At 39.0% G+C, this 27,988-nt stretch overlaps 1 protein-coding gene across 15 annotated transcripts in view; it reads left to right on the top strand.

Annotated features, from left to right (window-relative positions):
• ERC1 (ELKS/RAB6-interacting/CAST family member 1) overlaps positions 1–27,988 on the top strand; it is a 212,469-nt gene that overhangs the window by 121,579 nt on the left and 62,902 nt on the right. For 14 of the 15 annotated variants that reach the window (XM_044417005.1, XM_044417012.1, XM_044417009.1 and 11 more), the window contains one exon: positions 1,833–1,993. In XM_044417005.1, coding sequence (XP_044272940.1) covers positions 1,833–1,993 — 161 coding nt within the window. Of the gene's footprint in view, positions 1–1,832; positions 1,994–3,544; positions 3,974–27,988 lie in introns of those variants that run through there. The other variant, XM_044417017.1, reaches the window with a different exon arrangement.

The following is a 27,988-nucleotide window of genomic DNA, read 5'->3' as shown; positions in this document are numbered from 1 at the left end:
TGGCATCAATTTATTTATGGCTTCAAAGAAGGGGCAAATTTGAATGAAATCTTAAAGAAACAGTGCTTCAGTGCCTTGGAGATTTCTAACTCCTTCCTTCACCTAGAAGAGCATTCATATCTAGTCTTATTGTACAAATTCAAAGTTAGTTTTTCTAAGCTAAATGATGTGCAAAAATCCCTAGCTAGCCAGTATCACTAAGACCAGTTTGAACTGCACAGCAGTCCATTGTTGGGTTAATTTGCCTTCAGGCTGCAGTATGTAGGAATTGGGCCCACTTCTCTCAGACTCAGAAGATGTAACCTAAATGAAGAAGAGGGGTTGGGATGCATTACTGAAATGCGAAGTTAACAAGCAAGTTTAGCCATATGGCTGGTGAGATCTAGACTTCCTCTCCTGTAGAACAAGGATGGTCAGAAGGGAATGGGTGTCAGTTCATCAGCCCACTGCTTCATTGTCGAGTCAAATGAGAGATCCTATAAAGTAATATCCAGCACCCCCACTAACTGGCTCAGTCACCATGAACCTTCCTGAGAGTACAGCCAGCCCCTTTGGAGGGAAACAAGGAAGGAGCATTCAGCTTGGCATCAACTCCTACCAAGGGCAAGAGCTAACTCTCACAAGCAGAGAGATTACTGTTCTGATGTATACTACTTGTTGACAATGTTGTTATACATTCTGTATTGCATATCCAGCTTAGCTAAAAAAGCATGGTATTTTAGAAGCCCATTGTTGATCTGCTGGAAAGAGAAGAGGGGAGATATGTACTCAAAATACATCACATTCTGGCTGCCATTGTGAATATGTAACCCCTGGGAAGAGGTTGTCAGATATTGTTGTATCATGCAAATTCAGCCAATGAGAGATATTTGAAGACTAAATCTGCGGCTGTGAGTTATACCAGGGTTGTTTTTCTCTCTAATGGACCACTATGTCACATGAATTGGCCAAATGTTGCACAAGTAATTAAACATAGAAACACTTTTTAATATTTGGATTGGGGGGTGGTAAGGACAAAATAACAGCTCTATGAATAACCCATTTATTTTATTTATTTTTACAACTGATCCCTGGATGTATTGAGACACATACCTAGTAAGAATATAGTGAACATTCCTTGACACTGTCTCTTCTTTTCTTCAATAGTGATCTGTGGGGATTGTAATTGTGGTGCAGATGTAGGTGGAAAAAAGTATTGGCTGTAGCATTGGACAGCATCTAAAACATCCTAAAACTTTCTTAGAAAAGCTATATCTTCACTAAAACTATAATTCATTTTATATTTTTGTGTAAAGATTTATTAGCTTGTGATTTTAATAGAACCTGCCAATGCAAGGCAAGTTTATCAAGTGGTCACCATATAGGCTCTACCGTCACTGTTCATGTGAATTAGACTTGCATTGTTAGAAGACCAATCCAGGTTTTCAGAATGCATGTTGAATGAGGGAGGTACTTAATGTACTCTCTCTTGTTATATTTATTGCTATATTGCAGCACTGCTGAAATTAAGAATATTGGTCTGAATTTGTAATTTTAACTTTCAGTATACTTCAGATACTAATATAGTCAAAGCGTATCAGTGGGCCTCAAATAGAAGGGAAAATGCAACAATGAATAATCACACATGTAATGTAGGTGCATCTTCTCTGAGTTTCATAATTATATTAACATGGTATTTCACATTAAAGTACAAGGAAGGATCCAGTGTGAGTACTAAAGAGAAGGGTAAATAGATCATTGCATTATGTTTGTCCCATCATTCAGTAGCCCTGGTTAGTGGCAAAGATTTTTCTAATCACATACTAATTCTTTATCATTCTCAAACTCCATAGGTAGAAGAGTTGATGATGGCTATGGAGAAAGTAAAACAAGAGCTGGAATCTATGAAAGCAAAGCTGTCCTCTACCCAGCAGTCTCTAGCCGAGAAGGAAACTCACTTGACCAACTTGCGGGCTGAGAGGAGGAAGCATTTGGAGGAGGTCCTAGAAATGAAGTATGTGTTTGTTTTTGTTCATATTTCTTTAAACCTTGTCCTCTAGAAAATGACCTTCCATGTCGTCTATTCATTTCACTTAGAATCATTGATGAAAGTGTTACTTTATCACAGAAATAATAGTCTTTACAAGTTTTAAAGTTTATTTTGTATATGGTAAGAGTTTGGGGATAGAAGAGAAGAATCTTATAGGTGTTGTTACTTCCGCCCATTGACCCCACCTTATATGCATATTTCATGATTTTGTGTACATTTTTATAGATGGGTGATAATGTTTGTTCTAATCCTACTGTTCCTACCCTGAGACCTTAAATTAGAATGGGATGTCTTTGAATTGATTGATCAGATTCCTGTACAGGTAAGAATAATACAGTTAAGACACAGACTATGATTCAGAGAAATCATGGATTGGTTGTGGATAGGTAAGTATAGGCAGCTTAGGAAGAGAGAATAAATGGTTCTGTTGGATTTTCCATTTTAAATGGTATTGATTCCTTTATACTTGGAAATAAGCCCCATTCCTTTATTTTGGAAGTGAGTGCTTTGCAGACCTCAGTGAGACAGTTATCTATTTAGAACTGTGTTGGCTAGTGCTTCCAGAAGATCATTAGAGACATTTTTAGTTGCTGAGTTATCCCTGATGAGAAGGATCGTTTTTATTGGAAGAATTAATAAAGTGATCTTGGGTTTGTAGCCATTATTTATATTCAACTTTCTTGTCAACATTATCACTTTTTGTTCTTTCTTATCTTTGAGTGGGAGGAGAGGAAGAAAAATTAAAATAGAACAGTTTGTGCACAAAAGGAAAGAAGGGTTTGGGGTTTTCCAGATGGAGCAATGAATTGCATTGTATTCCAAACTATATTTTGGTACCTGGCAATGGGACACTGAATATGGTTGACAGGCACAACGTGCGTGCGTGTGTGCAGCTTTAAGTTTGACTGTCTTGAGAGCTGTTTCTTGAGGAAGAAAAACATAATTCTAAATGCAGGAATCCAAAACAACTTGAGATATGTCTTATAATCAATCCTCTCACAGTGCATTTGTTATGCTGAACTTTCCCATTAAAATGAATACTTGCATGTTGTGTATATTGTATCATGTTTTTGAACTTACAGAACTAGAGCATATCATAAAATCTCAGTTAAAATTTATAGTTAGTTTTCAGGATACAGTTGTACATGGAAAATTAAGTATCAACACTTCCCAATATCTGAGCCCAAAATGTTTCACAGTGCAGTCTCTACTTAGAAGTAACCCCTGTGCATTCAATAAAGGTTATTCACAGGTAGGTAGGTATAGAACTATAGCCTCAGAAATGTTAAGATCTTTTTTCTTTGGACTGACTTTGTTTTTAGAGCAATGATTGATACCCTCCAGCCAAACAGATATCTCTATCCAGTTGACTAGTTCTCTCCCTAATCCTAACTATTGTCCACATACCCCTCTACAGCCCTGCATATGCTTCTAACATAGTTAATGATGCAGGAAGTAACCATCAATTTCCCACATCACCAGGTCACTGCTTTGGAATCTTCTTTATGGATTGAGAAAGAAGCCCAGTAGAATGAGTGTGCATACATGCATACTGCAAATCACAGAACCTCTTTCACCATGTTCCCAGTATGAGGTGTGTGTGTGTTTTAATTGCTTGGAAAGATTAAGTTCCTTTGAAGTCTTCCAAATTTTCATAGATCATTTCTTTTATGATGGTTTGAAGTTTCTGAATTACACTGAGACAATGGGAGATGTTACATATCTTCTCAAGTAGACTTAAGTAACCACAAGTACCCATAGTACTTGAATAAGTAAACCACATGTGATTATGGCATTTTTAGTGCAAGTTTACTTGAAGAATCAGGAACTTTATTGCCAGCTTTCTTTCTGCTCTTCTGTTAAAATAGGAATGGTTGAGCTCCACTAAACATTGCATTTTCTTTTTTGACAGTTAATTCTATTATTCCACATTGGTTTTACATTTCAAGCATTTTCTTGCAGTCAGGGAATTTTAATGTTTCATAAATGAAGACCCAAACATAGAAATACAGGTATAGCAAAATGATTGTGGGTGCACTGATCAATTTCATTTGGCAAGTTTATTAAACTTGATTTGCTAAACCATCTCTGCAAACAAGCGACACAAGTTACTGACTTACTGTGTGTCAGATGATCAGGCTTGTTGTGAGTTATTTTCTGCTTCTTTCCCCCTTGATCTTCCAGACAGTATATGTCACAGGGGACTTTGTCTCCTTGCCCCACACCTGCCCCAGTAGTAACCTCTTTTCACTTCCCAGTTCTTTGGGCGGGCAGGGGGGAATTCCAACATGCTGGGATTGTAATCTTTTAATATTTATTTATTTATTTATTTATTTATTTATTTATTTATTTATTGGTGGTGGTGGTGGTGGTGGTGGTGGTGGTGGTGGTGGTGGTCTTTCATTTGTGTGTGAATGTGCTCTTATAGCTGGCCTGTATGTATAGTTTTGTCTAGTTAATTTCCTTCGTATGTTTAGCTATCAAAGGAAGCACCGAAGTGGGAAAGCCAACATAAAATTAACAAGAAGAGGCTGCATATCACCTAATTTGTGAAGAGTTACAAATGGCCAGGGAAGAAATAACAGTAAAGGAAAATAGGAACTCATTAGCTCACTTCAGAAGCACTGAAAAGTCGGGGGAGGGGCAATATCTTTCCCGATTGGCAATGTGTTCATCTCAGTTTTAAGTGGCTCCTACCTTTTGAACACTCACCCAAATCTCCAGCTATTCCAAAAAAGGAAACAAGTAATTCCTCCTTTTCAGGGCACTTCCTGCTTCAGTTCCATAACAGTTCTAAAAAAACTGCTAATGGAGCAGGCGAATGGTACACCCCTGGGGGGAAAGGTTGTAAGTACCACTTGTACCTCATATTATCCCATGCTACCAGTTATAAGAATTGAAAAAAATGTTGGAAATATATGCATAATTTTTGGACTGAGAAATTTGTGCAATGCAGGTGCACAAATTTCTCCTCCATTTATTTCCCATTTGTGTATATATTTACCAGTCTTTGTCATATGCAAATATTCCTAAAAGTGGAGGATCAAAACTTCCAAGGAAGCAGAATAGAGCAAAGCAAATGGGGCTCTACCAGCAGCCATCATTCATTTGGTCCCATTCAGCTGCCTACCTTAAAAATGCAATAAACCAGTATGACCATATTGGTACGTTCTGGGAAAGGATTGGGGAAGTCACATTGCCCCTGCCAGGACTAACTAGTGAGTTGGGGAAGGGTTGAAAAGATGGAGGACATTGAAAACTGTTTGTTTAGTATATCAAAGCCAGAGGTTCACATATCTAAGCAGGAGATATTGGTGCACTCAGTCTTTTGGGGTCCTCCCTACATTTTCCATCTTATCTTTATTGTTTCTCCCCATCTGTGAACATTGGCCAATATGCAGCCCTCTTATCATTTTCCTTGTGTATTCCTTACTCTGCCTTGATGCTCTGATGTCCCCTCTGACAGCAAAAACATACAAGACAATAGATGAGCTAAGACTACACATATTACAGCTACAGGTACAATCAGACTTGAACCCTCCCAAAAAAGTCTTGAGCACATGTGTACAATTTTCACGTGCAAAAGAAAAAAGTGGCAATAAATAATGGTTGCTCCAAAGTGTTGTTTCAGCATCAGTGGAGAGATAGTCGCTGTTGGCAACATGGACCAGTTCAGAACAGCAGTGGGCGATGCCACTCTTGCCAAGCAGCTCTGTGCGGATCCTGACAACCCATGTGATAAAACTGCTATCCTAGGTTTGGATGCCACATCATGGTACAAACAACCCATGAAACAAGCCGTGTGTTATTAGGATCACTGGTTTTTGAGAAATCACAAAACACCTTCACAAAACACTTTATTTACTTATTTGAGACATTTCTATCCTGTCCTACACAAACATCTCATATCTGTAACCCATCATATCTACTTTCCCATCATGGGTTATCATGTCATGCTTTGAGGTTTTGTGTTTATGCATTTTTCTGATATGAGTGGCATTTCCATTTACAGAACTTACACTTCTGTACATCTTTATCTCAGTGACTGGAATATCAAATGGAATAAGGGCATCTTTCTTCATGTTTCCTGTTTGGCTAATTTGAGGAGAAAATGTTTATGGATGGCTTTCCCAACTTAATCATTCTCTTTTGATAGTGGTTTGCTGTTATACTGCAAATGATAATCATACCACTGGAATTGTTTCCAATGCTGTTAAGATTTGAATATTATGAAAATAATAGATATTTTGAAGTATAATTTTATGTAACAACAACAGATTTATCTACTATTATTATTATGTCTAAGGTAGTCATGCTGTGTTTATGAATCTCTACAGTGTGTGTAGTAATGAATCTGTACAGTGTGTATAGCAATAAGGAAATGTGCTCTCCAAATGAGATGCATGCAAATAAGACCCCCTTTTATCTGCCTGGACTCATTTTTCTTTAGCTATTGATAAAGTATACATATTTAACCAGTTTATTTATTTTTATATTGCATCTAGTCTAAAAAAGCTTTCTGTTCCTCAAATACTAAACTGTCGTACTGTGGCTAACAGTTACATTACACTTCAGGATAAATCTCTATATCTCATTATGTTTTGAACTCCATGGTTCCCAAGAATAGTGCTATAGAGAGAATGCACTATACTATCTAAATGAGCCATGACAGGCTTGGGAGCAAGACCAACTGCTGAAAACTGTACCAGGTGGTGTTAAAGGGGTTTGTTCCACTCAGTAATTGCTAAGGCTGTTAATGTTGTAGGGAGGAGTTGGGAAAGGAGGTTCTTTCTGCCGTTCACTTCCTGAGGATTTAGCTACACTATACTCTTGTTTCCACACTATTTCAAGGGAGTAGCTCTCGATCATTCTTCCCACCCACGCCCCTTTCTGGATCTGTTTTTTACAGAGTGTGTTACTGTGAGAACAGTAGGGTATGGCTGCAAAATTTGCCTCTTATTTAAAGGAATGCTGGAAAAAATCTGGCACATCAATTCCAGTTGCAGGTTGTTGAGAATAAAAACCCTCTTATAACATTTTAATCTAGTTAAAAACTATAAATATTTAAAGTGGGATGGAGGACCCTAGTCAGGAAACATTTTAACCAGAACAGATGTCTGCATTCCAGTCAGGTTTACACAACTCCAGGGTCATTTTCCCTCTCATATTATTAGATTATAAAATGCTTATAGAAATGTACTTGAAAAATCCCATCTGCTTGAAAGCATTTATTTTTGCATTAAGAGTGCTAGGATACTCATTTAGTACTGTTGCTGGAGGTCTGAACAGTGCACTCTGGGTGGGCACAGGTTCCCTTTATTCCAGTCTTTGTATGTAAAGGAGCTTCTGCAAACATGTGTCTGTGAGACATTTGTAGCTATGCTTTTAAACTGTAGCAGCTAACTGAATTTCAATTCCGCTTGACATTTTATTTCTATACACTTATCTTCCTTAGCAGCTGGACCATACCTGTTTCTCCCTTTGTTTATCTCCATATGCAAAACTGTTCTAAAGCCTTATAGCTGCTGAAGGCTAAGAAGGAGCTTGTGAGTGTGTGGCAACCCTGTGTTCATGCATTGGAACAATAACTGAGGTGAAAGTGTAGGAATTCTTCAACTGTAGCTTTAGAGGGCACTGATTCAAGATGGGGATGGAACTGAGCAAATGTGTACCCTGTAGCCCCCAGTGGTGTGCACATTCCCAATCTCAGAGCAGAGCAAATGCTCTGTATACCTTTTTCTCCTCTTCCACTCCTCCCATCTCCTGGGAGCAGGTATGAAGCTAAGTGAGGCCTTAGAAGGAAGCTCATCTGTAGCAGGAGCTTCCTCAAACATGAGCAGATTTTCAAATGGGCAAACTAAGTATGTGTGTTCGGCCTCAAATATTTAAGAGGTTCAACATTTATGAAAGAAAAAATAGTCCTCTTGCTTACTACCGATCCCATAGAAGCTGTTCTGGAAGACTTTTCAGCTGAAGAGTCAGAGTGAAATAAAGTGATCATCTGCAAGACAAACCTTAAAAGCAAATAGGACTGAATCACTCATCAGCACTTTTAAATGGCATTCCTACTCAGAAGTATGAAAATAATTTCTACTCTCAAGTAAGTAGGGCAAGCCTCTGCATATCTACATGGTTATTTAGAAGTAAGCAGACAAGCCTTCCTCCCCTAGTCTCTCTGACTATGAGAATGTAGCTTAGGTTTCAGTATTCTGTTTGAAATCAGATTTTGAGTAGACTGGGTCAGGAGTCAAAGTACTAAAAAGAAAAGTAACAGCAGAGATCTCCAAGTGTTGCTGGGGCTAGAAATCAGGAGTGTTTGTATGTTGCTCCAGAAAAAGATCAGAGCAAGACTGAATAGGAACTTACTAGCCTCGAGGCCACCTTAGCTAAACCTTTGATCCTTAAAAGACTATGGTCTGTTTTAGGTGCCTCACATGATATGATGGCAGTTTGGAAATGGTTCTAGGATGCTAGTGGGATCAGAATGATGATGATGCCCAAGGTGTTGGTCCATGACATTGTCCCCAAGGGAAAATCTCTCATCTCTGAACAGGAACAAACTAGAAACAAGTGTTTTCACTTGCTGAGCAGTAAAAAGGGGAGCTGCTGATCAGAGGTAAGAGGTTTCCCTTTCATGGCAGCGACTATGGGACCAGAAGAAGAAGTCAGATGTGGAACCCCCCATGGGCTGTGCCAGGCCCTCACATGAGAAGTTTACCTATCGTTAACCCTATCTTCCTGTGGTATGCTGGGAATTAATATTAAGCACATACATACATGCATACTCCAATCTAACAAATGGTTGTTTATGACACAGTAATGGACTAATTCAGCATTCTATTGGTATTACTTTCCTAAGTGTAGCAACTGAACAAACACTTTGGTGTTTGCCTTGTGTCAGTATCCATAGAAGGACTAGTCAGTTTCCTGTAAGGGCCTTCCCTAAGGAGTATCTTTGTGTCTGCAGTAGCTGAAGGTCAGGTCAGTTGCAATTATCTTTTACCTTTTCTTTTGCAAAAGTTCCTGTCTCATATATACACCTTCCAATCAGTTTTGCTTATACAAGGGGAGAAACAGCAGGTCAGTCTGGATTTCTTTCTGTACTTGTATATTTATTTATTCATGCTAACTTCAACACAGCAGCTCCACATATTTCCATGTTCAAATGGCACAAATCAGCACTGTCACACAATAAATAATCGATCCCTCTAAATGTTCTATTTTGGGATCTTCATGGGCCTTGCTTGGCTTTACCAAACCACAAGTTTTGCTTTCTTCTGAAAGAAAAGACATCACCAGTTCCTCAGGGTGTCATTCCCTGTTTCATACATGTTCATAGTAAACACTGGTGCATATAAATCATGTTATGCTGCATATTTTGTAATGGATAGTCACAGTATTGTTTAATAGTCATTTGAAGTAAAAATGGTATACTACCTTACAGCACTGTATTGGAGATTTAATGTAGCATGAACAATACCAGCTTTGAACAGCTTTAAATTTTATCCAGATGATTCATATAGGTGCCATATTGTATGCAGACCATCATTACTTCTAAAAGAATAGTATGGAATTGTATGGAGGAAAAGGAGAAATTTATACAATGTGATGGTTCAGAATTCATTTGAAATTATTTTGTGATTTCTACTTAGGTGGTATAGCACACCTGGAAAGATTAGGCTTGCTTGCTAAATCTATGGGTACATTTTGCATGAAAATCAGGCAAAAGCATGATTGGGTACATAATAGAATATAAGAAAAAAGCAATACATGTGAGTGAATTTTCTAGTACAGTTTCAGATTTGGTAAATAAAGTGGTACCTTGGCTCATGAACTTAATCCGTTGCATGACTCTGGTTGTGACCCAAATTGGTTGTGCCCCAAGTCAAATTTCCCCATAAGGTTCAATGTAAATAAGGTTAATCCATTCTGTAACTATTTTTTAATCAGAAAAATTTGAAACAAAGGGACAAAGAACAACAAAGTAACAGTACAGTACAGTGGAGAACACTAACCTAGGTGGGGTGGGAGAAGGTTATTGTTTTGAGGGAGAGTCCCCCTCCATAAGGACATTGGGGAGATCTCTTTCAGGGGTTTCCTCTCTTCTTTGTCTTTTAGCTGCAGGGTCAATTTTGGTGAAAAATGTGTCTTTGGTTCATGAGCCGAGGTACCACTGCAGTGAAATTGCAGTTTAATGGCAGGAATAATATAACTTATCTCTGGTGTAGCACTCACCCCGCTGCCCAGCAGTCACCCTGCCTGAGCTGATGGAGGTGGTCTTGGACCTGCTGTTGAGGACTCCCCAAGTGCTGGTTCTCAGAGACTTCAACATCCATGCTGAGGCTGCATTATTTGGGGCAACTCAGGACTTCATGTCTGCCATGATAATCCTGGAGCTGTCTCTACATGTCACTGATCCAGTGCATGAGAAGGGGCACACTCTTGACCTGGTTTTCTCAATCAGGCAGAAAGATAGTGGGCTTGATGTGGCAGGATTAATATTGACCTCGTTGTCATGTGCAGACCACTTCCTGGTAAGATTTAGGCTATTGGCCCCTTATCCCCTTTGTAAGGGTGGGGATCCTATTAAGACGGTCCACCCCCAGAGACTGATGGATTCGGATGGTTTCTGGAGGGCTCTGAGGGAGTATCCAGCTGATATGACTGGTGCTGCTGTTGAAGCTCAAGTCACTCTGTGGAATATGGAGGTGACTTGAGCGGTTGACATTATTGAGCCTAAGTGCCTTCTCCAACCTTGCACAACCCAATCAGCTCCATGGTATACTTCTGAGCTTAGGACAATGAAGCAAGAGGGTAGAAGCTTAAAGAGGGATAGAGGCGATCCTGCAACGAGTCTGACTAAACACGGCTTAGAGCTCATTTTTGAACCTATTCCATGGCAATGGAGCTGGCAAAAAGTCCATATTTTGCCACCTGCATTGCATCTTTGCAGTATTTTCCAGCAGAGCTTTTCCAAGTGGTTTGGGGTCTGTTACATCCTCAACCACTGAGTGACATTGTAGAATCCTTGAAAACGCACTATGATGAATTTGCTCACCACTTTGAAGATGGATCATTCAGATCCACTGCAAGTTAGACTCCACAATTGATCTAATTCCTTTAAGGATTGTGTCCAGAGTACCATCTGGTCTAGTTTTAATGGATGAATGAATAACTGATGAATTATCAGTTATTGTGGCCTATTGATGTGGTCAAGATCCTTGGCCCTGTTTGTCCCACCACCTGTATACTCGACCCTTGCCCATCATGGCTTATTAATAGAGAGGATACACACCTGTGTCCAGGAGACTGGCATTGCCTCTTTAAGAGAAGGAGTGGTTCCAGCTTATCTAAAGGCAGTTGTGATAAGACCGTTCCTAAAAAAGCTAAACCTGGACATGTCCAATTATAAACCAGTGGTGAGTATCCCATTTCTGGGCATGTTGTTCATGCAAGTGGTGGCCAAGCAGCTCCAGGCACTCCTGGAGGAAACAGATTATCTAGATCCATTTCAATCAGGCTTCAAGCCGGATTTTGGGACTAAGACTGTCTCGGTTGCCCTGTGGAACAACCTTTGTCAGGTGTGAGACAGGGGAGTGAGACCCTGTTGATTCTCCTGGACCTCTCAGCAGCTTTCAACATCATCAGTCATAGTGGCCTTCTAGACAGGCTGGTCTGGTTGGAGATTGGAGGCACTGCAGTGGTTCCGCTCCTACCTGGCAGATCATGTCCCGAAGATGGCACTGGGGAATAGTTTCTCTATGCCATGCCATTTATGTGGTGGAATTCCACAGGACCCTGTACTCATGCTTTTTAACATGCACATGAAATCATAAGGAGAGCTCATCTGGAGGTTTGGGTTGATATGGCAGCAATATGCTAACGATACTTAGCTCTACCTTTCTTTTACATCAAATCCATATGAGGTGGTGTCCGTTCTGAACCAGTGCTTAGGCTTGGTAATAGACTAGATGAGAGCCAATAAACTGAAGCTCAATCCAGGAAAGATGGAGGTAGTGTTGGTGGGTGGATCATCTGACAGGTTAGGAGGGCTCCAGCCTGTCCTGGAATGGTGTTGGACTCCCTCTATAGGTGCTTCTGGACTTCTCTTTCAAGTCTCAGGTACATTCAGTGGCCAGGGACACCTTCCTTCAGTTATGGTTGGTATTCCAACTTCAGCCCTACCTGGACTGACAGAGCCTGATCACAGCTGTTCATGCCCTGGTAACATCCTAATTGGACTATTGTAAGGCTCCCTATGTGGGGTTACCTTCGAAGATAGTCCAGGAAATTCAATGGGTTTGAAACAGGACTGTATGGCCGTTGACAAGAGCTAGCCCATGCACCTACTTTACACCACTCTTGTACCACCTACATTGGCAACTAGTTGAGGTCCAGGCTGATTTGAAATGATTGCTTTAACATATAAAAGTTCTAACTGGCTTGGGACCAGGATACTTGAAGGACCGCTTTTCCCCATATAAATATACCCATTCTTTAAGATCTCAGTCGGAGGCCCTTCTTAAAGAACCATCCCCCACAGAAGTGAGGGGGCTGACAGATAGCAAAAGTCTTCTTGGTAGTTGTACCCACACCTCTGGATTGGCCTTTCCAAAGAAGTTTGCCTGGCACTCTCATTACCAGTGTTTTGGCACCAGAAAATGACTCTTCCATTTTCTAGGTATTTTAATAATTTAAAATTTTAATATTTATATTATACACTGTTTATATGTTATGAGTTTTAATTGATCTTAAACTGCTACACTTATTCCTATTGTAATAATGTTGTATTTTGTGTAGTTTTTATCATATTACTGATTTTAATGCAATGTACACGGCCAAGAGAGCCCTAAATTGGGCTATAGGTTGCAGTATATAAATTTTAAAATAAATAAATATTGTTAAAAATAAGTGCCCTGTGCCCAAAGTGAGGAAAATCATATTTCTGAGAATTTGGACTTTAACAGGAATCCAGTATTTTATGGATTTTTATAGTGGTTTTATCAAGTGTTTTGTAGTAGTTCAACAGCAGAAAGACACATAAACCTTGTAAAACAAATATCAGGAGGGAAGTATCCTATTACAGGTCTCCATTTTGTGGCTTGTTATATCTGCCTTTTCAGTGCTCCTCAAATTTCACCCCTGATTCTTCCAGCAAACCTGTTGAAGCTAAACAACCATAGGAGGAGGAAGTACCATGTTGACCTTGCTACTTTCCACCTTCTGAAAATTGAACATTGTTTTCGAGTCAAGGCTTCAAAGAGGGAAATAGTTGGGCTTTTTACTGAAAAGATTTGTAAATATTGCTGGATATAAACTGTTTATAGTTTTTCCTTGAAGTAGCTATACTGTGCTTGGGTTTATAGGAGTTTTGTGTAAATACTGGCTTGTTCCAGAACATGTTTGTTATGCAGTAAATCAATCCATCTTTGCCTTCTTCCTGTGATCATATGTTTCACAAACATTAAAAGTTTAGAGGTTTTTGGATCGTCACTTTTTGAATGGTTGGGAGTGGAATTCAATCAACCAGTTTCATTTGTTTTTAAAGGGACTCTTTGGCGTCTTGATGGCCTTCAAAGTGGCTTTTCAAGAGTGTATCAGGTGTGGCAAAATGCCATTCACCAATGGACATGTGCTTTGTCTGTTGCCTTGGGGATGAGCACCAAGTTGATATGTGCCCTCATTGCCAAACATTTACAAAGCAAAGTCAAAAAAATAGAGCTGGCCATCTGAAGACTGAAATGTAGACAAGAGCTCTCATTGCTATGTGAGCCATTATGTGCAAGTAAAAAAAAATGCCCATCAACTTCACAGGAGGCTCTAGAAAATTGCCGACTATCTGCTGCTGCAGGTGTACCACAGCCAGCTTCTTTGGAGCCCCAGTAGCTAACCAGCTCTGGTGCTGTGAAAAGCAATACTTTATGTAGGAAATGTTATGCCAATTTTGAAGCCTCTGATTGATTGCCCACCCCCAAAAAAGTTCTCCTCTTGAGAACAGAGGTTTAGTGAAAAGTACCAAATTTCTGTTGCTGTAATTTATAACTCTTCAACTTGCTCTTCATTTGAGTATCTTCAGTGCACTCATCACCTACAACCTTTGCTCTGTTTAGGAATTAGTAGACTGCCTTATTTTCATAGAGTTGGTCTTGAGTGTTGCTGTTCCTTGAGCTGAGTTAAAACTGAAGTCTGCACAAGAAGAATGCTGTAACCACTGGCACGTTCATTTAGATTGCAAACAAAACACACTAATTTGGGGGTCTTGGCTTCAAAAAATGTAGAGCTGGTTTGGACTATAATTTCATAGCCTTTGTGTCAAATGAGGCATGGAATAAACTGGCAAAACCTGTAGTGTCCCAAATGCATTGTATTCTATAATTCTCAGCCCTTGACATCCCAGGGAAGAATATAGATTATACATGTTTGGGATTACTGAGAACTGCAATCAAACAGTGATAATTAGTCTTTCATTGGCTACAAAGGATCAATTGTGTAATTGACCATGTAGCACCAATGAGTGCTCATTTGCTTTACAAGAGGAATTCAACACCATGGTGTCAAAAAGAATTGGAGAAGGAAATCCTGCATCCTGCAGGTGACGCTCAAAACCAGCAGTACTTAATGCAAAGCTGGAGGTCATTTGCTGTGAAAGATTAAATATTGTTTGGTATTGAATTACAGAGTATATTTGGTTTGCACTTGTCTAGAAATGAAGGAGCCTGGAATCTGCAAATACTGTGTACCACTCTAGCTTAGAGCTCCTTTGCAACATGTAGCATACAAGTAATATTTTCCCCATGTGGGAGACTGAGCTGTATTGTCAACATGTTTCTGAAACAGTCTGGCCTGTAACAATCTCTTCAGATGATGTTTTGTGTCCTTTTAGCTTTGGGGGAGCAGTCATAGGTCAGAAAATCACTAATGTAAGTAGTTGTAGCTCCATTACTTGAATCTGGCTAAGTATTCTTGTTTACAGATGCGTAATTACACCTGAAATGTATGGCAAAACTCAGTAATTTTTAGAGATTTCCTGTATATTCTGTTCCATCTAAGAAATAATATTCAGTAAGTTTGAAAAAGTGGCATGCATGTAGGGCTAGCTTTTTAAAAAAAATTAATTTAACTGTTTCTCATTTCTTCTAATAGGCCAGTGGTTTTGACATAAAGTTATATTCTAAGCAAGACTCAAAATCCATAGAGAAACCCATTGTCAAATCTGCTTTACTAATTCTGTGGCAGTGGATTTTTATATGAAAAGCTGGACTTTCTCCTGTTCTATCTGCTTTCATGATTTGGCAGTCCCCAGGTTATGAACAAGGTTCATTCCTAAGAAAACAGAAATTCATCTTTAAGTTGAATTTTGTATGTAAGTCGAGCCATGCATAGTTGGTCCTCCACATTTGCAAGGGTTATTTTTTGTTTGTTTATTGAATTTGTTTCAAAGCCACCCATTAGCATCACACTCTCTGGGTGGCCATTACAATAAAAAATACCATAAATAAAATATAATTATTATTTATTAGGTTAGGACCCCTGTGAAACTGGAAAAACTGCACATAACTCTAGCCACCCACCCACCCAAACTCACCAGTGCCATCTGTTTGCAGCAAGAAAATGCCAGACAGGTTTCCCTCTCTGGATAAGCAGGGCAGGAAGGCATGCTTTGGAGATCTCCCTCTCCCTTCTTGCCTCCTCTCTTGCTATGGTGATGACAATTTCTTGAATTTTTAAATAAATAGGTTTTATGACAGCTTGTTCATAAGTTTGGGTTGTTTGTAACTCTGACATTCAGAACTCGGTGACTACCTGTACTTCCTTTTTTCCACTCTTGCACTCTGGATGATACATTTACATTGCAGCACATTGTTATGAGGTTGGTAGACTTTAAACAAGCATGATTTTTCAAAATAATGCAGTCAATTTGTATTATAATTGTTTCACTTTCCAGTTCACATCATGCAAAGGTGTGACAAAAATTATCCACACTCTGTAGAATTTATTTTAATTAACTTTTAGAAAAGATGAATACATCATTTTTTGACATAATCTCCTTGCTTTTCAATACACTTCATCCATCTGTCAACAAGCTTTCGTATTCCCTCATTAAAAAATGTTTTGGGCTGAGCTGTGGGACACAAATGCACTGCTGTCTTCACTTCTTCATCAGAAGTGAATCTTCATCCTCATAGGGCTGCTTTCAGCAGACCAAACAGGTGAAAGTCTGATGGAGTAAGATTAGGACTATGGGGAGGATGCTTTAACACCTCAAAATGAAGTTTTTGCAGAGTATCGAGAGTGTGGGCAAAAGTGTGCAGACATGCATTGTCATGCAAGATCACAGCGTCCTTGGATAGCAATCCTCTGTGTTTAATCTGAACTTTCAGTTTCAGCTCTTCAATAAGCATCACACTGTAACCGAGCACTGTTGATTGTTGAACCTTTTTCCTGATAATGTTCCAGTGCTGGCACTTGAGAATTCCAGAAAACTGTAAGCATCAATTTTCCAGCTGATGGTTGAGATTTTTAAACTTTTTCTTGGTTAGCGATTGAGTATGTTTCCATTCTATACTCTGCCATTTACTCTCGGGCTTGTAGCGATCAGTCCATGTTTTGTCACCAGTAATGATTCTCTTTAAGAAATGTTAACCTTTCTTAGTGTATCACTCCAAATTTTGTTTGCAGATATCCAAATGCTTCTGTTTATGCTCTTCCATGAGTTGTTTCGGTACCCATCTCGGAGCAAGTTTTCAAACCTAAATCTGTCATGGATGATTTTATAGGCTGATTTTTATATGATTTGCCACATAATCCACTGTTACTCATCTATTTGACAGAATCATTTCACACGGTATGCTCAATGTTGTCATCAGCTGTGGATGGGGACAGGTGTCCGGTTCCTTCTTGATGGCTAACACTTGTGTGTTGTTCCTTGAACTTCTCTATCCATTCATACACACTTCTTCATGACAAAACACTTTCTCCAAGCTGCACACAAAGTCTTCAATCAATAACAGCACCAGGTATACCTTCAGACCACAAATGAATCACTGCACACTGCTCTTCTTTTGTGCAGATCATAAGTGGGACATCCATTTTTGCTTGCACTGCAGCAAAATGAACTGATGTAACACATTCATACCTGCACAGCAGTGACTGGGGAGGTAGTAGCCTTGAATGGAAAGTGCTGATAAGACAGTGCGACCAACAGAAATTTTAATATAACCGAAGTGTGGGTAATGTTTGACTTCCCCTCGTCAAAGAGCTTGACAAACATATAGAAGATGGCTTGGCATGATTGTGCTTAAAATAACCCAAGATTGTCAATATTGTGAAAATAGAATGTTTTTTGCTGTGCTGTGAAGTACCAAATACTTCCTGGATGTACATGTTATAAGTTCAACAAAACTGTTGTGGATTTTGGTAAAGCTGCCAGAAATTTTGGAACAATATATGGAATTTGACCTGTAGTATTTAGCCAGCATTCCATTACTGTTTGATTTTGGTAGCAAACCTTCTTTTAAATTGGTTTCTGACATTTCCTCTCTTAATATATTAAATATTGTTCAGGAGGTAAAGTACATTAATAATACCCAGGATTGTTCCAGTATCATGTCATTTTTCATTCCCTTTCTGCTAGTTATACAGTTTTTGGAAAGAATGGCACTTGAAACCAGAAAGGTTATATCTCAGACTATCTCACAGTGTTGGTGGAAACATGGTGGAAAGGGAATGTAAATGATAGAATGTGAGCAAGAAATTAATATTATCATTAAAGAAGTTCATTTGTATACCTTTCTTTGGTTCAAAGCAATTTTAAAGTGCAGGCAAAATTAAAATCTGATAAAACAATAAAAGTCAATAATTTAAGACAAGCCTTCAGTCAAATCAGCAGTATAAAACAGTGGGATCATACATTAATTGTTAGAAAAAACAGAGTGAAGAATAGTCTTCAGAATTCCATGAAAACAAAGATAGGATATAGCTGGTACTATTGGTGGAACAGACAATATACAAATTATGGCAAATAACTTTTAAAGATCATTTATCTGTATGTCTTGTCCTTTTTACTAGAGAATTGGTGTTTTTTCACTTAAAAAATTAATAGTAACCATATAATCTTCCATTACAACTTAGATGAAACTTGTGAAGCAGGTTAGTTCCTAAAAGCAATAGCAATTCAAGAGGCTAATGAAATATTTAAACCTACATTTCTCACAAGCTCTCTACCAAACCAAAGCATTATTCACTACACTCTCCTTTGAAAAGCCTTATATTTGTCATTAGTCTTGATGAACTAACAAGCGTGTCCACAGTTTTGTCTGTTTCTCTCAACTTTAATTCAACTTAAGTAGCCAAATCAGCTGTGTCCATTTATACAGAACAGGTTGCCAACCTTTGAACTAAAGTTTTAAGGGACAGTGTTGATATCCTGGTGCCTGATCTTTTATTCTGCTGGATTTAGAAAATAAAGACTTCATTCTGTTCAAGAAAACAAAATGCTCTAGGGCAGAGTGATTCATTGTGGCATGTAGTTCTTGGTTTTGCTTTGAAGCTGACAGGGTGTATCTCCACTAAGCTTTTATTTTAGCCATTTCTAAATTATAGCTCTCTCTCTTGAAAATAAAATGGAGGGGAACATGTAAAACCAGGGTGGTATTCTGGCAATTCACAGATAAAAATGTGGGAAATAGATACTGATGTGCAAAGATAGCTATAGAGCTAGCTGGTTGATAAAAACCATCCAGATGAAACACTGTGTGTCGTGGTTTTCTGTGTAGCACATCTGTGGACATTTTTGAAAAAGGTTTCCAATGAGTATCAGTTAATCTGATGAAATTAGGATGAGTGTCTGTACAAGCAATATGATTTGGCTTCTGAAATGGATACCAAGTTAGAATAGTATAACAGACGTTAACACAACTATAGTTGAAAATTCTGGCATAACCTTAAGTGGGAGGCAACCATTTTGGCACATGTACTATATGCACATGCATGTTCTCTCTAACACAGAGACACCCCTCTTCCTTCCACAAGCATGGATGGAGAGGTTTGGGCATTTCCTCCCCATGGTCCTGAATCAGATTGCTGTTTCCCCACAGTGACTACTGAGAGGGGAATGAGGTTACAGTCTCCCCACAATAGTCCTGATTATTGTTTCACTGCTAGTTATTTCCTACCCCTCAATTGATGGTTGATCTGCTGGCTCGCAGGAAAAAGTTGGCAAAGTACCCTGGGGGTTACACAGACCACACAGAAAGCAACACGAGTGGGCCATATGTGACCTAACTTATGTCCAGCAGCATGTATATGCAGGGAGGAAAGCAAAGGAAGTTTAGAGGGAAGCATTCCAGAAGTTTAAGTGTATTTTTCCTCTCTCGTTCTCCTGTAAGTGAGCTTCCAGAAGCTGGGCATCAGAAATACTGGTATAGGAAGCAGAAACAAATACAACTCTGGAATCAGATTAGAGGTCTTCGTTACAGCTGAGTAGAGTTGGCAAACTGGAGTCAGGTTGATGACTCTCTTAGTATAGAAGTGGCTTTTTAAAAATCCTAAACTTGATGTGGTTTCCTGCTTGCTGGCAACAAGCTTTGCCTGTTCTTAATTTCCCTTTTTGCTTAATTCAATCCCAGATTTTCCTTTAAGCCTATCAGTTCTGCTTCACTAAGTGTCTAACCTTATTCTGGAAAGACTAAACTAATGAGTTCATTTTATAATACGTACACAAGAATTGTATAGATGATGATGATGATGATGATGCAGTGATTTGCTTCAAGTAATGGATTACTGTTCTTCCCTGTTTTGCACAATTTAAACCTTCATAATTATCGACTTCTTATTTTGTTTTATTTTACTGTTTTATATTTATTTCTTATTAAACTTGTAAACTGCTGTAAGACTCCCACAGGCCTCTCTAAGTGGTTTACAACACAACAGTTTTGGAGCATTGTATGAAATTTGACCTGTAGTAAAACCAGCACAACAATAATAGTAGCAATATAACAATAGCAATGTAATAGTTGAGAGTTAAAGTGTGATGAATTAAAATAATAAAACAGCATAAAATTCCTCTTTAAAAACTGTTTACAACAAAAAACAATTATTAAAATGTTTGGAGAATAACACTGTTTTTGCCTGGCACTGAAAATATTGTAATGAAGGCACCAGGCAAACTACTCTTGGGAGACTATTCCACAAGTGAGGCACAATACTGAAAAGGCTCCTCTTCTATTCACCATCCTCCTCACTTCCTTGGAGGATGGTTGTTTCAGAAGGGCCTTCAAAACTTATCTTGGGGGTCAAGTAGGTACGTATGCAAGAAGGCAGTCCTTCAGATATCCCATTCCCAAGCCATTTAGGGCTTTATATGTTGACAAGCACTTTAAATTGGGCCCAGAGCTCAACTGGCACCCAGTATGGTTAATACAGTATTGGGATGATATGGGCGTGCAGGCTGGGTCACACCAGCAGTTGCAGCACCCTATTTTGTACCATTTGAAGTCTCCAGACTGTCTTTAAAGGCAGCCCTTTATAGAGTGCATTACAGTCATCCAGTTGAGAGGTTACTAGAGCATGGGTGACTGTGGCTAGGCTGTGCCTGTCCAGGTAGCACTGTAGTTGATAAACTAGCTCTAGCTGAAAGAAGCCTCTGAGTCCAATACTCAAGTGATAGTTTGAGGTCCAAGAGCATCTCCAAGCTATGGACACTGTCCTTTAGAGGGAATACAACCCCATCCAGGACAGGTTGAAGCCCCCTCCCCCACCAAACCCATCAGAGCATCCACCAGCAGTACCTCTATCTTATCTGAATTAAGCCTCAATTTATTGGCCTTCATCCAGTTTATTACTGAGCTAAGGCGGTGGTTCAGGAGGGAGAATGTCCTACCTTCCTTATAAAATAGCCTTAACTATATAGCTCTTAAAATTATATAGATTATATATTCGTGAGTACAAACAAGGATGAAAAATGAAAAAGAGTACTTCATGATACTCAGAATAGAATGACAACCCCCTAGTACTGTTCATCTTGGTACAAAGGTGACTCAGAACAGCTAGAAATTGGCATGGTGTGAGAACCCTTACAGTATTTGGCCATTCCACAAAGTTGTGCCACAACTGAAAAGACCCTCATCTTGGTGGATGACCACCATATTTCATTTGGTGGAGGTATTCTTACAATGAAAAGAACACAAACTGGTGTTGGAAAAAGACAGCTTTTGGTCCCAAGTTGTTCAGTCCTCTTTAGTGTTGTATGCTTATTCTTTAACAATGTGTTGGTAACCTTCTTTTCTCAGTAAGTGATTGATCAAAGCAGGCGACCGGGTATATAGAATTAAAGAGTATCCATCTGTTCTAGGTTTGTTGTTGCTTGAGGAGGCAGAGAAGCCAGGAATTAGTGAGAGGTACAGTCTTTTCTCTCACCATTGACAAAAATGCTGATGAGGTGATAATGAACTTAAAAGTCTGCCCCTCCAGCTAGGTGGGAAGGGAACCCAGACAGTGGGCAAGTCTCACTCTAAGCCTTGCCAAGAATCCCCCATTTAAAATGAACATATCTAAAGTAAAAGTTAACAGATATACTTTCCCGGATACATGTCAGAAATGTAGGTTACTACCAATAGGTTTTTCAGGAAATGCATATCTCAGCAGTGTTATGTGTTGCGTGAACATCCTGCTTCATCCAGGTGGGATGAAGCTTAATCAGCAGAGGTAATAAGGGAAGAGAGACCAGTGTGTTAAACGTTTATGACAGTCAGAAGCAAAAAGTTATTTCAGGTACTAAATATATTTTTGTGGATCATACTAGTTTTGTTTAAGGTTACCTGTTTTTTTTCTGGGAGTATTTGCAAACAGCACTTAATCTTTATATCCAATTGTATTTGTTCTACTTTAACTGCTACTAGCTGGTGATACATGAAAAAGGTGGTGTTGCCAGTGTGCATTCCTCAAAGCTGCTTTGCACTTTTCCTGTTTCATAATTTTCTGTCCTTTTAAATCCTACATTTTAAAATCCTAGATAGCCTAATAATCGTTCATTCATTCATGTTATTTCATTTCTAGCCCATCCCATTAGCCACATGGCTCCCTGGGTGAGTTACAACAATAGGAGGTATTCAGGGTATGTGCACTTTTATTTGTCCCTTTTGCATCCTTGAAGTAGCCCAGGATGACATGTAGGAGGTGATTACGCCTTATCTTTGCAACAACTTGAGGAAAGATAAATTAGACTAAGAAATGATGGCTTGCTTAAAGTGAGAATAATGGCTGAACGTGGGTTTGAACCTGGACTTTCCAAACCTAGCAAGTAACCATTGCACCACACAAATTGTGCAGTAAACCTCTGAATACTGGATATTTGTAATCTTTATGGAGGCATCTGTTTAGTCTAAGCATAATCTTAGACTAGATAGGCTTATGGTATAAATCAATCAGCAGCCTTTACCTTCTTATCAAACCATTTGTCACTACTCTTTCATGGTTACACCTGCAGATAATAGTTCTGGTTGCTGAGACATCTGCATACTTTGATCTCCAGTAGGATATTATTTGCTTCTCTGGCAGTTTATTGCATCTGTTAAATATTTAATGCCTACTTTTTATTATTATTCCAGGACAGCATAGATTTGTTTTCCCCATCGCCTGCCATTTGCTTTTTACATTGTTAATATGTCACTTTGCCTTCCTGTTTTTTACATTTGGAGATTATCTTTACAGGTGTATGATTCACTAAAAATTGATGCTCATGCTATTTGCCTAATTGTTAGTATTGTTTTCATCATCCAATATACTAAGTGCCTGGCTTCTGGCCCAAAAGGCAGGTTTTATTGATGTCCCCCTGATGTTTACAGTGAAGCCACAGGGGAGACTGCTGGATATCATGTGCATTTGCTTCCCAGATGGTTAAAGGGAATTCATAAGTAGTAATAAATAAGAATGTAGCTCTGTCAACTGAAGAAGGAAGCTTTCATCTTCAGATTAAGTCAGTAACATGGGCTTTGACTGAAAGAATTGTCTACATCCAGCATACATTTTCCTTTGCATTTTAGTGAAGGTGGATACACAGTAAGCCTGTGAGGCCTGACTTAGGAAAGTACACATTTAAGAAGAATTAAGGAAAAACAGATGACTCTTAATTAAAAGTATTTGTCAGCACTCCAAGAGTTCATTTCGAAGAATATTGCCAAGCTTTCAGAGCCCCTTCATATTTAGCTTCCCGTGACATATTTCAAGGAAACCAAAGTGTGCTGTTTTTAAACATGATTATAGGTTAGAGAATGCCAAGTAATTATCTGCCCAGAAATTGCTTTTCTTTTCAATTTTTTTTTATAACTGTGCGTGAGAGGAAAGTTTAGTCAGAATTGCTGGTATAATTAACCATTTCAGTCTGGCCAAGTTTCTATCTAATGAACATTAGATTTCATCTTAAGTTTATGCCTATAGAAGGTGCAGGACTGTATGTGAGGGCATGCTTTCTTCTGTGTATGCATACATGTGTGCATGCACACAGGTGCATGTGTAAATTTATTTTTTCACAGTGGAGTCTTAGAGTTCATTAAGGCTGATGTTATGAGAAGTTTCTTAATATCACTCCTCGGTGTGAGCTGGCCTAGCACTGCATTTGCTGGTATATGACATTTTATTTAATAATTTAGTTGATTTGTAACCTGTCCCATTCCTTTCGGTTCAGTGGGAAATATCACACTAAAAGATCCAATGGGTAATTGAACTTCTACACAAAAGGTTTCTAAAAAGCCTAGATTCTCTTACATCCCAAGGATTTTACCTGAAGGCAACTCAGGAAACAGGCCTTTGGCTAGTGCACTCCTCTACTTATGGTTGTAAAGGTGTACTCTTTAATAAACTACTATTAACTTCATTCTTGTTTCCTGCTGCCAAGAGCTTGCTGTTACATTCCTGTATGTTTGTACCACAAATCCTCAGCTGAATTTTCTTTTGTTAGGTACAGAAACTGTAATATCCCTCAGTTTCTCATTGTCCATCATTTGTTCTGTATTTATTTGCATATTTTTAGGAGATCTGTAGTTTTGTGGCACTCATTTGATCCTGTTCATCAGTAACATAAACTGTTTATTCTCTTAACAATCTCGTTGACTCAGTGGGAAATAAAAATGCTGTAATGTCAGTTGGAGTACTGCCAAAGGCTTCCAACAGGGATTAGGACACCATTGAAGTAAGCACTTTCTGATGTTATATTGCCATTATCCTGTCTCAGAGAAGACAGTATTCATACATTTAAAATGCAGTCAGTATGACATTGAAGTGAGAAGACCAAATAACCATTGCACTTGTGTTGCTGGAAGATTGGTGAGTTTGCAGGCAATGGCCCATGGGAGGAACAATTCTTCTGTTACTAGTTGCAAATGAATACATATAGTGGTGTTTAAAAATTATTAATGCAAATAAAATTAACTTGGTTTTATATAATTTCTAATTAAGATTTTGAGGACTCTGCCGCCCCGGACAAGGCCGCCTCAGCATGAATATTGAGGTCCCCCAGGACCATTGTCCTGGGAGTCCTCAGTACCAGCTCCAAGGTGATCTCTGTCAGCTCCACCAGGGAGTCTGCTGGGTAGTAGGGTGGGTGGTACACCAGCAGCATCCCTAATCTGTCTCGGTTGCCCAGCTCAAGGTACAAATATCGAGACCTGCTCTCGAGAGGACAGGGAGACTTGTGAAGAGAGAATCCCTATGGACGATGGTCACCCCTTGCTCCCCAGCCCACCAGGTCATGTTGGTGCAACACCAAGTACCCAGGAAGGCATACTTGGAAAAGGGCAGCCACCCCCCTCCACTCCCACCCAGATCTAACTAATGCAAGCCAGGTTGGCACCCTCGTCCACAATTAAATCATGGATGAGAGAGCATTTATTATGTACTGACCTGGCATTTAGCAGTACCACCCCAAGTGGTGTTGGGGGGGCAAATTTCATTTTAAGCAACTGGCAATTATTTTTGTACTGTACCAAACTGTAGGCTTCTGTCAGTAGTTGAGTGTGTGACAGCTAAGAAAAGGAATCTGGTTTTTAGATGAAAGAATTGGTAGGGTAGATTGAATACCAACAATAGTAAACTGGGTTTCCCTTGCAACACCAGGTTTATCTAGTACCCCTTCTTCCTGCAATGACCAGAGTGGCTTTAAGCTTCTTGTCCACCTAAATATCAATTTACTAATTTTTATCTGGTATTAGGAACCCAGGAGAGGTTAGGGATTCTGCTAGCCTAACACTCTGCGGCTTAGTGATTTCCCTGCCTAAGGTGACAGAGATGATTGCAGGGGACCTTAACATTCATGCTGGGGCTGCCTAATCTGGCACAGCTCATGGGCTTCATGGACACCATGACAACAGTGTAATGATTCTAATATCTCATCAACCTAGCACATGAATAGGTCACAGTCTGGATTTGGTGATTTTGTTTGATCAAGAAGATAATGATCCAAAAGTAGAGGATTTAATGCGCTCCCCAGAGAGGTCTGCCTAGCACCATCGTTATTTGTTTTTTGGCGCCAGGCCAAGACCTTTTTATTTAAACAGTATTTTAATAATCTTTAATATTTATAGTTTTAATTATGCAGCCAGTGTGTTTCCAAGTTTTAATTGTAATTTTTTTTTAATTTGTGTTGTGAGCCGTCCCGAGGCTGTGTAGCAATGGGGATGGCATATAAAAAACTTTAAATAAATAAATAAATAAATAAAATTTAACACCTACCTTTTTGTAATGTGGGATCACTGCATATTGACTTTCAGCAGCTTCATTTGACTTTCAATGCTCCCCAAGTCCATTTCATCTTGAGGCAGTCATCCAGCAGAGCTGTTTCAACTGGTAAAGGGGTTATTATGATTGTACCCTGAAAGGTGATATTCTCAGTGGCTTACTGTAACGAAATATCATAACACTTTAAAGATAAAATTGTCCTTGTCCAGCATAATTTATTCTCCACTGTTAGCACAGTTCCGTTCTTGGAGATATCCAGAGCATCAGCTGGTCTAGCTGAAATGGATAATTTCAGTTGAAGCATGAAAATGGAGACAAAGTTCATAGATGTATTTGATCTGTCACTTGCATGCTTCAAACCTTGTTCATCTTGGCTTGTTCAATCTCATGAAGAAGGATTGCTGTTTAGATCTAGAAGGTTATAAATCCCTCTTTAAGAGAACGGGTGTTGCCAACATCTTTGAAAGAGGTAGGTATCTGGTCACTCAGGTGAGCCAAGTCACCCAGCTGTGTCAGTAGACATCCTGAATCAGTAGCTGAGCATAGTAATAAGTTGAAGCGAATTCTGGACAAGACAAAGGTACTGTTAACATATGGTATGCCTGGCATGGTTGAGCAGTATTTAGCTTGTTCTGGAGCAGGTTCCATGCCACCTGAAAGATCAGATACATGGTGTTGGGGTGCTTCTTGATCTAACATTATTACTTGATGCCCCAGTAGTCTTAGTTAGGTTCATATACTAGCTATCTGGATAGCCTGGTGAAAATTTAGCCACATGCTGATAATCACCCAGTTAGATTCCTGCAAAATGTTGTATGTGGGTCTGCCTTTGTGAACTTTGGAACTTCGGTGAGTCCAAAATAGAACTGTTGTGTTGCTATGACTGAGCATTCCATCATTTGATGCCAGGGCTTCATCAACTTTGCTGGTTTCCATTCCATTTCCAAGCCAATTTACAGTATTGGTTGATGTTGTCCTTAAAGCCCCAAACAACTTGGGACAAGTGTATATAAAAGACCTTATTTTCCCATATGTACCTGCTTGCACCATTGGGTCATAGAAAGCCCTTCTCTGGCTTACCTCACTGAAGGATTTTAGGTGGGAGGCCGCAAGAAAGAGTATCTTATTTGTGAGTGTCCTGTTTATGGAATGATCTCCTGAAGGTGGCTTACCTGGCACCTACATTATTACCTTTTCAGTCATAGACACCTTCCTTTCAGGCATTTTAGAGTTTAGCTTTTACTGTCTTTCTATATTTTGTGTTTATTCCTGTTTTATACTGTATTTTGTTATTTTATAGCTTTATATTATTCTTTTAGCTTTTTGTGAGCTGCTCAAAAACATATGTAATTGGTTGGATTAAAATAGATAATAAAGGTAAGAAATTATACAGGAGTCTCAGGCTGTCTTGATCTGACAAGCTTTCTGTAGATCAGGAGTTACAAAAACATATAAGTTTCATAATCCCTGTAAATCATAGCTTTTATATTTAAAATCCTCTTTTAGGTTCATATTAAACATAGTTATCACATGGGGAAAAGGTAGATAAAATATAATATAGGCCTGTTAAAATTTTATTTAATAAGCTACCTCACTGATATTTGTAATGGGCATGATGAATCTTTAAGAAACTACAGTAGTTATGAAATGGTATATGTAAGTGAAGTTGCGTCTGGATTTAAAAGTTTTCCTTAAGTCAAACTACTTAAGTCAAAAGGCACCTCCAACTCCCTTTGCTCATATGTAAACATATGAGCAAATGAGAAAGCAACCAAGCTCTATACATGTGCAGGAGAAGGAGAAGCTTCAGAGAACTTGTTTTGCCCTTTTCTGGCAGAAGAAACACCTGTAAGAACTCTGAAACTAAGAACTGGTGCCTGTCTTTTGCTTCTTTTTCTTGCTCTCTCCCAGTCCTTTTTGCTTTTGTGTTATATCTTTTAGAATATTTAGACTCGAAGCTTGCCAGTGTGATATAGTATAGGACTGGGAGTCTGGCATTCTGGGTTCTTGTCCCTGCTCAGCTATGGTGCTTACTCAGGTGACTTCAGGCCAGTCACAGACTCTGAACCCAACCTATCTCACAAGGTTGTTGTTATGGAGACAAGATTGAGAACAGGAGCCATAGAAAGATGTAAGTCACTTGGAGTCCTTTGTAACACAAAAAGGCAGGATGTAAAACCAATAAATAAATTATCAGCCTGGATGCAGAGACTGACTCATTATTAATAG

The sequence above is a fragment of the Varanus komodoensis genome, unplaced genomic scaffold (assembly GCF_004798865.1).
Source record: "Varanus komodoensis strain SLA01 unplaced genomic scaffold, ASM479886v1 scaffold85, whole genome shotgun sequence".
Taxonomy (NCBI): Eukaryota; Metazoa; Chordata; class Lepidosauria; order Squamata; family Varanidae; genus Varanus; species Varanus komodoensis.
This window is presented reverse-complemented; position numbering and strand designations above follow the sequence as displayed.